At 57.8% G+C, this 9,476-nt stretch overlaps 1 protein-coding gene across 5 annotated transcripts; it reads left to right on the top strand.

Annotated features, from left to right (window-relative positions):
• Positions 1-409: 409 nt before the first annotated feature.
• On the top strand, positions 410-8,201 carry LOC309846637 (uncharacterized protein C9orf50). Of its 5 annotated transcripts, none has more exons than XM_082695907.1 (9): positions 410-589; positions 1,276-2,051; positions 2,305-2,395; positions 2,498-2,611; positions 5,419-5,531; positions 6,264-6,384; positions 7,141-7,302; positions 7,481-7,654; positions 7,985-8,201. In XM_082695907.1, the coding sequence occupies exons 2-9, from the start codon at positions 1,556-1,558 to the stop codon at positions 8,022-8,024; spliced, it is 1,311 nt and encodes a 436-aa protein (XP_082552033.1). In that variant the 5' UTR covers positions 410-589; positions 1,276-1,555; the 3' UTR covers positions 8,025-8,201. The 5 variants fall into 5 exon arrangements, with proteins under 5 accessions (XP_082552033.1, XP_082552032.1, XP_082552034.1 ...); XM_082695906.1 differs by having other exon boundaries at positions 5,371-5,531; XM_082695908.1 differs by having other exon boundaries at positions 5,368-5,531; positions 7,481-7,575.
• Positions 8,202-9,476: the final 1,275 nt, after the last annotated feature.

Raw genomic sequence — 9,476 nt, 5'->3', positions numbered from 1 at the left:
CCAGGCAGACTCCTCAGATTATAACAGGATACCATGCCAGCAAAACTGCTGGTCCAAACAACCCTTCTCCCCCACTCAAGTGTCCCAGTACAAACTTCTCCCCCTGCCTCGTCCCAGCCAAGAGTCACAGAATGAAGCCCCAAGAATGGACAAACTCATCCAGCATTGCATAGCAAACAGAAGCGGAGCCTGGGTTTGAAGTTGGTTTGCTTAGTTTCCAGGCCCGCTGCATTCTTACTGCCCAGCCTTCCCGAGGAAGTTCTACTTCTAGAGTTGCCCAGCCGGAACTTGACCCACCCGGGCCTCCCAGATCCAGAGAGGGCAGTGGACCCCACCCCATTGTGAGTGCAGCCTTGACTTCCTGAGTACAAAGCCCCACCTTCTGTCTCTAGGCCTGAGAGCCCACCGCTCCTCACATGGCCTTGGGTGAGGGGCGGATCACAATGACCCTGAAGAGGCCCAGGAGGCAGCAGGGAGGGTCCACCAGCAGGACCAGCCTGGGAAGATGGGCTCTCCCAAGGACCAGCCCGCCGGTTAGGGGGCTCTAAACTCAAGAGACCTTCTCTAGACCCACCGGAAGGCCCCTGCGGTGAGTATGAGACCAGGAGCCAGCTCAGAGCTGATGACAGTCTGGGATTGGGGTGTGATAGGGAGAAAGCAGGCTCCAAGACAGCCCCCTCTCGTGCAGAAGCTGGGAGCAGGTATGGGGCTCTGTCTCCCAAAGGGCAAGTTTGTTAAAAATATGTGTCTTGGGGCTCCTGGCTGAGTAGTTCTGGTTAGAGCTTGCCACTCTTGATCTCAGGGCTGTGAGTTTGAGCCCCACATTGGGGGTAGAGATTAAAAATATATATATATTAAAAAGAAAATATGTGTCTTGGCCCCACCCTAGACCTAAGGAGTCAGAATCTGGGGCACCCGTATTTTCAACAAGCTCTAGCTCTCCACCCAAGGGGCCCTAGCCGGACTGGGCAACTGCTGGGCAGTTCTCTCCTTCCAAACTGGTTCCAGGTTTCCTAATTCCCAGGGGAGTGCTAAGAGCCTAATAGGACTTGAACACTCCAATGGCTAAGTCACAAAGGGACAGGTGCTCTGTTATCCCCATTCTACAGGTGAGGGCACTGACAGAAGTTAGTCAGTTGGCTTGTCCAAGGTTGCAAAGCTACTAAGTAGTGGGACTCGGACTAAATCCTAAATAATAATAATTTTTTAAAAATAGTAATAGTAATAGCAGCTAGCCTCTGCTGAACACGTACAGCGTGCCGCGTACTATTCTAGGCCATTTACATGTGCTGGCTCACCTAAACGTCACAGCAACTCAGAAAGGTGTGTACTCTTACGTGACCATTTTGCAGGTGAGGAAACAGAGGCTGGGCGAGCTCTGGCCTGAAGCCACTGGCTGCCAGACGAGACAGTGGTGTTACCCCCCAAACTACAAGGACCTCCCTCCGGGCACTATGGCCTGGGGGCTGGCCTATTCCCTCGTCTTCAGGTCGCACGGCACCCCCGTCACCCCCGACTGGCGTGAGGATGCCCTGAGCTGAGCGCGGGGCCACACATGCCCCGGCGTCCCCCCAACCCCGGGGCCCAGCAGGTGGAGCCTCAGGGGCTCCCCGGCGACGGCGCTCGCCGAAGGAGAGACCCGCTGCTGCCCCGGCTGCCCCTGCCCCAGCTCCGCTCCGTCCTCGGCGCGGGGTCCCCCGGCGGCTTGAGGGGCTCGGAGGGCGCCGGCGCGTGGTGGCCGAGCGGGTCCTCGCACCCAGACGTGCGGCACCCCTCGCCGCGTCTACCCGCCCCGCCCACCCTGGCCCAGCGCGGGGCGCAGAACCGGACAAGGCTGCGGTCGCTCCTGCTGCCGCCCCTGCCCCTGGCCCGTGCGCCCCGGGAACTCGCGCCCCGGCGCCGGGGGCCTGGAGAGCGCGAGGATCCCCGCAGGGGCGCGGCCAGAGAGGCTCCGGACTCCCTGCGCGCCCTCCTAGGAGAGCTTCTCCCCAGCAGGTTCCGGGAGTTCCTCCACCACCTGGGGGCAGAGTGCGCGGAACCCCGGCCGCGGAGTGAGGCCTCTCCAGGACTCCCCAGGGGGCGGGGCAGGGCGGGGCAGGCGTGGGGCGGAGTCGTTTCCGGGATGGGTGGAGCTACTGTTAGTGGGGAGGAGAAGGTCTGGCACAGTCCCTTGAGGATGGGACCATTGCCCCTGTTGTACAGTTGAGGAAACGGAGGCCCAAGGCCCTATAACTAGGAACAGCCTAGTAAGGACTGTCCCCAAGCCAAGGCCTATAGCTATTTCCACCTCCTCCTGGCTCCCAGCATCCTGGGCATCACGACCAAAAAGGAGTGTGTCAGACCACAGCCACCATGCCCGCCAGTGTCCCCACTGTCAGTTCCTTCCAGACCTACGGTAAGTGTCAGGTACTCGCTGGTGGGGACAGGGTTGCCAACAGTGCTGTGAGGATGGCGGACCCTGACCACTCATGCCAGGTGTGGCTTGTTTGTCTTCAAGGGGCCAGTCATCGTACGTCCAGAATAGTCTTAAGAAGATTTTGCCCCATCAAATACCTGCCCTGGGGACCCTGAGGAGAGATCCCTCACAATTCACCCTCAAGAAGGCCAACCAGTGAGTCACAGGAGATTGGCGGTAGGGGAATGGGGAGAAAGAGCATCTCTTCTTTTCTTTCCTCTTGTCATTCAACCATGAATTTACCCATCTGTCCACCTGTACATCTGTCTATGTGTCCATCCATGAATCAGGTCTTCTGACAAACTATTCATAATACATTCAGGAACCCACCCATCCATCTGTCCATCCGTCCATCCGTCCATCCATCCATCTATCCACTTACCTATGGATACATAGATCTGTCCCAGAGTAGGTCTCCTCCCAATTTAGCCAAGGGTTATCCACCAACATCTATGAACCCCCTCCTCTCATTTGTCAGGTCTTCTGCCAACATATTCAGAGTCCGGCCGTGAATCCTTTCAGCTATTCCTGCTCCCATTCACCTATCCATGCTCGCATACATCTTCTCTGGGAACCAGGTCTTCTACAACCCATCCATGGGTCTCTCCATCCATCCATCCATCCATCCATCCATCTAGCCAGTCATCCTTCTCATCACAAACTCCGATGATTCTACCCATCTATCCATGAAGCCAATGATCGGTCATCTACAAATCCTTCCATGCACTTGTAAATCCAGGGTCCTGTCTATAATTTTGTCATGAAGCCATCTCCGAGTCCATATACAGAGGCAGTCATCCACCCATCCATCCAACCACCCACCCAGTCTTCCCTCCTTTTACCCATCCCACCATTCATTTGTCCGTTTCTTCCTCTAGCTTTTAATAGGTTTTGTTACAAGTCAGAAATTGGAGGAAATAAGGGGGAGATGAACCATGAGAGACTATGGACTCTGAAAAACAACCTGAGGGTTTTGAAGGGGTGGGGGGTGGGAGGTTGGGGGAGCCAGATGGTGGGTATTAGGGAGGGCACGCAGCGCATGGAGCACTGGATGTGCTGCAAAAAAACAATGAATTCTGTTACGCTGAAAAGAAATTAAAAAAAAAAAAAGTTGGAGGGAATAAGATAAGGGATGGAGGTAGAAGAGCCTGGGCATTAGAGCTTCCGGGACCTCCGTGCCATAGCTCTAGTGAAGGGGGAAAAGAATGCAGAAAAAACTCCTCCGGCATTAACAGGGTTAAACTGAGGTGAACGGTGAAGAGCGTTGCCCATGAGTTTAAAAACCAAAGAGAGTAAACACAAGACATACTTGCCATCCCTCGTCCTTCTGGACCCATGGCTGATATTTGATCCTGGCATTGTCCCCCCACTGGGCCTTGAACCCTCCCTGACACAGTGCTCCAGGCAGACACCACCGATGGCTGAGAGAGGGTGCCAGAAGTGAAACACATTTGCCAAGCCAGGAACTTTAAATCAATCAAATCGACAGACTACGTCTCACCAGAATAAATAAAAGTATGGAACTCATTAGCTAAAATATGACAAACAGCGGGGGTGGACAGAGTCATGGTGTTTCACATTTAAGAACTAATACTCGAGCACCCCATGGTGGGCACGATCCCCTGGTAGGCCCTGAGGGAGGGGCACCAGGCTACATTGGAATAGGCTCCGGTAGCCTCTGATAGCAGAACTGAGATTTCAGTCCCCTGGGCAGAGCTGGGGTGCACCTGTGTCTGGCCCCGAGGCCAGCACAGACCAGACGCTGATAAGCAGACAAGTGTTGGATCCCTAGCTCCCATAGCCTGTAGCCATCTGGGACACCTCCCAGCTGCCTGGCTCTTTTGCGGGCTGATGAAAGCGTCCCTTACGTGCCCACACAGACATAAAGATGTAGTCAGAGAAATGGATGCAGGGATACATCAATATGTGTGTACTTAGGGTGGAACGTGGCATTTCTGAATAACAGAGCCAGGGCCTGGATCAAGAAGGCCCTCTTGCAGCCTTGCCCTTGAGGCTGAACTTAATAAATGTAACGACAACAGTATGCCCTTTACGGAGGGCGGGCCCCATGCCAGGTCTTGCACGAGATGCCTCCCGTAAGTTATTTCATACCTACCAAACTTTTATCAGGGAGCTATTATCACGCCTACACTCTATCATATATGGCTGAAAGGGGAAAACTGCAACCTGAAGGACTCGTGTGGTCTCCCCAAGTTCACGTGCCTGGGAGGAGGCGCAGCTGAGACTGATGGTTATAAGAATAGTTTGAAGTTACAGATGCTTACCCTGGGCAGGCCACAGCCTGGGTGCGGTGTTATGGCATCCGGTTCATCTCGCCACCCTGTGTGGTGGGCACAAGGGTGATGCCCAGTTTACAGATAAAGAAACTGAGGCTTCGAAGAGTTAGGATGGAAACCCAGGCCTCCTTGACTCTCAAGTTCATATTCTTCTTTCTGATGAATTGTTTGGTATATAGGATGGTCAGCTCTGGAACTAAGACTCAAATCTTAGCTAAAATAAATAAGTAAGTAAGTAAGTAAGTAAATAAATAAATAAATAAATAAGAAAAGAGAAAAAAGGAAAAAGAAAAAAAAGGAAAAAGTCTTGGCTTTACCCTTTACCGGCTGTGTGACCTTGGGCAAGTTGCAAAACGTCTCTGTGTCGCGATTTGCTCCTCTGTAAAATGGGACTAATGATCATGTTTCCCAGGGTTGTGGGGGTGTCCTAGGCTGAGGTACAGTTCACGTGTGTTCCATGGCCCGGCCGGCAGGCAGTACTCCCCAAAAAAGGCAAGCTACTCTGGGTGTCAGGATACACAGCTAGCTCTAGTCCCATGGGTATGTGTTGCAGGGCTGGGGTGTGGGCCTAGGGGCTCAGGTCCTGACCCTCCCCTGCCCCTCTGCCGCTCTCAGCAGGCCCCACGGTGCGCAGGCCCCCAGGCTCAAGGCCGTGCCCTCCCACAGCTCCTCAGGGCAGAGCTCAGGGCTACGTAAGCGGTTTTGCCCCTTCCGAGTGCGATTCGCTGACGAGACCCTGCGGGACACAGCGCTCCGCTACTGGGAGCGCAGTTGTGCAGGTAAGCGGACAGCGCGGGGAGCCTCGGGCCTCCAGAAAGTTCCAGCCTGGAGTCCGAAGAGCAGATGCTTCGGCCCTGGGTCCCAGGAGGCAGGGCCGGCCTCCAGAGGCCAGGAATTCACTGACCTTGCCCAGACGGCACTCAAGCTGCCTTCTCCAGAGTATCAGGAGGGTCTCAAAGACCAAATAGAGGGGTCCGAGGTCCTGCAGCAGTGTCCCAGCGTGGGTGGCACCAGGGAGCAGTCACCGTGGAGGCCACAATGGCTGCCCAGGCCTGGCCACCCCCGAAGGCCTTCTCGCTGCCACTGGTTCCCAAGCGCCAGATCCGCCCGCCTTAGAACAGGCACGCACAGCCTCCCGTCTCCCACATCTGGCCCCCTCCGTGGCCTATGGAGGCTGAAGAAGGTGGCAAGTCACCTAAAGCGTCTTCCCATATACACGAAGGCCTGCCCTGCTGAGGAGATGCCCAGAAAGGTCCAGAAGATCAGACCTTCTCTCTGGGGGAGGCTGGCACTGGCTGGTCCAGCAAAGAAGCTAGGAACCACCAGGCCCCGGTTCTGAGATGCAACTTTGCCCTCGGCTCCTTGGGGATTGGATGTGGTGGTGTCTGCTTGGCACAGTTTCCAGTGTTTTCTGAAGTGGGTGTCAAGAAGCAGGTGGGAAGAATGCGTGTCCTTGCTCTGGTATAACCTTTACCAATTCCCCCCCCCCGCCCCGCCCCTTTCTCCATCAGCCTGGCCTCTTCACTTCTCGGGAACTGGCAGCCCCAGGGCTTCCAAGAGCTTCCATCTGTTTATTGACCAACTACTGTGTGCAGTTTCAGGAAACGTGGCTGCTCCAGAGCCTAGTTGTGGGTAAAGCCCTAAGATCCAGGATCTTTGCTGATTCAGGAGGGACCCTCCCTGGGCCCCTGAGGGTCATAGGAAGTTGGAGATAGAAGCTGCAGTTTTGTCCCGCGGCTTGTGGTTTGACAGGCAAGCCAAGGCTTCTGAGAGCAGGTGACACAGCTGCCGAGGAGAGAGACCTGGGGGCCCCCAGGGGGAGACCGTTCCGTGGGAATGGCAGCTGGCTAGCTCAGGAGAGAAGCCTCCATGTGGGCCAGTGGCCACAGGAGCTGTGCTCACGTCCCAGGGCCCCAGAGCGGGGCTCTTGGCTGACCCCTCCCCAGCCCTTTCCATCCTGAGGCAGCCATGGGGGAGTTTGGGGTCCCTGGCCAGCCAGGAAGGCAGCCGATCGGGCAGGAGAGACTCCTAGCCCCCAACCCCTGCAGGATCTCACCATTGTCTCTGGATTTCCACAGTGGCCTGACTGGCCTTCCCACTATGGGAAAGGAGGCCCATTGGGGCTACAGCAGGAGTGGGTATGTGGCGGGGGCTGGGGGGCACAGTTTGGCTAATAAAGGCAGAAACAGTCACGCAAGATAGTTTTAAAACCTGAGCCTTCTCTGGAGGCAGCCATCAGGCACTGGGGAGCCTTGGGTTGCCATGGAGACAGGGTTCTGCCCGGCCTTGCCTGCCGGAGAGGGAGGAGGGGAGAGTGGGGGTGCTGGCGCCCACCCCCCCCCACTCCCCCACAAGGTAGAGATCTCACTGGAGCCCTCTCTCCTCCAGTCCGGCAGGGTACCGCCGAGAATGGGCTACCTCCCCGGTCAGCATCGGAACGGGTGCTCGGGAGCGTCCGGAGATGACCGGAGAGTTTGCCCAAAACCCCGTGCGCAGCTCCAAGGAGGAGGCCATGGCCAACGTCTCGTTCAGCTGGGACCGCCCCGGCCCGTGAGGCTTTGGGGAAGGAGACAGGATTCAGAGGCACTGCCAGGCACCCCTCCTCATCCTGTAGATGACCCCATCCAGCAGTGGGCAGGCGAAGGGTCGCAGGCTTGAGGGCCCTGCCAGCCTTGGGTGGACAGGGGATTCAGGGGCCATGCCGCTCACAGGCTCCTGTCCCCCGCAGGTCCACCCAGGAGCCACCGGGTCACCTCCCTGAGGATGCCTCCATGAAACGCAGCCTGCCCAGCATCCCCAGGGCCACCACACGGAGGCTGCGAGGTGACCTCCCAACCTGGCAGGACACGGATGACATCCTGGGGCTGGGGGGCCATCACCCTGCTCCTGGGGCCAGACGCTGGTGAGCACCTGCTAGCAGCCAGCCGCCCAGAGAACCCCTGCGCAATGGGGCGGCGGGCCTCCCTGCATGTGGCTAAGGGCTGGGCTCTCGCGCTGAGCTGGGTCCGGATTCCCAGCCCCATCCTTGCAAGCACTGGAGTCTTTTGGGGGTTTGCATCCCCTCATGTGTACAGTGGGGCTGACTCCAGTGCCTGCCCCCTTGGACTGGGGTATAGAATCCGCACCCCCACCCCAGGGCCCAGGGAGACTTGTTTCCGGCCCAGACCCCGCAACCCCTCCCCTAGCCAGCCCCACAGCATTTGGCATCAGCAGGTCCTCCTGGTCTCTCTAGGAATCCTTCCCGCCCAGCTTGGAGCTGCACCCAGTCCTGAAGCCAAGCTGCCCTAAGGGCTACCAGCTCCTCCTGCCTTCCACAACGCCGCAGGGGGCTCCCCGGTGAATGGCTACTGGAGCCCAGGCCCGTGCATGGACACGGGCCAGGGGGTGAGGAGAAGCCTTTCTCACCCCCCAAATAAACATGCATTCCAGATGGCTGGGACCTGCTACCATGTCTCACCCCACAAGCCTCTCTGGCTGCCAGGTTACTGGTCTCCAGGGGTCCTGGGCCAAGGAGAGGGAGAGGGCAAAGTCATGGCTGTGATGAGGCTGAGGGTTGGGGGCAGGCTATCATCAGGGACCAGGGCTTGTTCTAGGCGAACCCCTCTTCTGGAAGTGGGGAGGCCCTGCCATACACTTTGAACTTGGGACCCAGCCTTTGTCAACCTTGATCAAGCCACACCTGTAACAGGTACCTGTCCTGAGCCCGGGCCCCAGCTTCCCTCTTTGACTGGAACCAAAGCCTACTTGCTGACTTCTGCCGTGGGATGAGAGTGTGCAGACTCCAACGGGGTGGACGACCTTTTGTCTTCTGCATTCCCCAGGTCCCTGGAGGGCAAGCATCCAGGGTGGGTGGGGACCAGATATTTCTCTCCTAGTGGTGGCAGATGGAAGGGTGGGCAGTGTTCAAAATCACATGGGGAGGCGACAAAAGACCAGGTGGCGTTGATCTGATCGCTGCACTGACCCAGCATGGCCAGCCCCACAACTGGTTTCCAATGTCCTGGACAAAGTTGAAGCCCCCCTCCCCTCTGTCCAAGCAACGCTTTGGCCCCAACCCCTCGGCACACGGAGGATCCGGGTCTTTATCGCCACCTCTTGGCCAGTGAGGAAACGGCCACGGAATCCACACCCAGGCACCAGGCGGAATGAAAGAATGAGATGGGGGGTCGGGAGGGTACTGGGCAGGGGCAAGGCAGTGGGAATCTTAGGGCCAGGAGGATAGTGAATGGGGGACGATTTGTTTCTGCAGATTTGTTTGTGCTCTGCCTCCAGAAGAAAGGACACAGATCTAGGCAGTCTGGAGAAAGTCTGTGGGGGATGGGACAGGGGCAGCGCTCCAACGCCCCTTCCCGGGGGTACTGGCTGGGGTTTTGATCCCAGGGAGGGCCACCACCCCTTTTTCTGCGCTTTCACTACCCCCCACCCCGCCCTAGTATTTCCATTTCCTGGAGAGTCTGCGGGGTTCAGAGGAGGCCGTATTCGGCCGCGCACCCACCCCCGGTGACCTTGCGCCGCCCGCCTCGCCGTCTCCCAGACTCAGCTTCTCCCCAAGGGCCGCAGCGAGCCCTCGCCCCGCCGCCCGCTGCAGCGCCGCCACGCGCCCACGCGGGGGCAGTGTTGGCCTGGCTTTGGCGCCGCCCGGCGCGGCGGAAACTTCTCAGCCTCCAGCTCCGGGGTCGAAAACTTTTCCCCTCGCGCCGCGCTCGCGTCTCCCGCCGGCGCCC

This window comes from Mustela nivalis (assembly GCF_964662115.1).
Source record: "Mustela nivalis genome assembly, chromosome: 13".
NCBI lineage: Eukaryota > Metazoa > Chordata > Mammalia > Carnivora > Mustelidae > Mustela > Mustela nivalis.
Note: the sequence above shows the minus strand (reverse complement) of the source record. Positions and strands in the feature narration are given on the sequence as shown.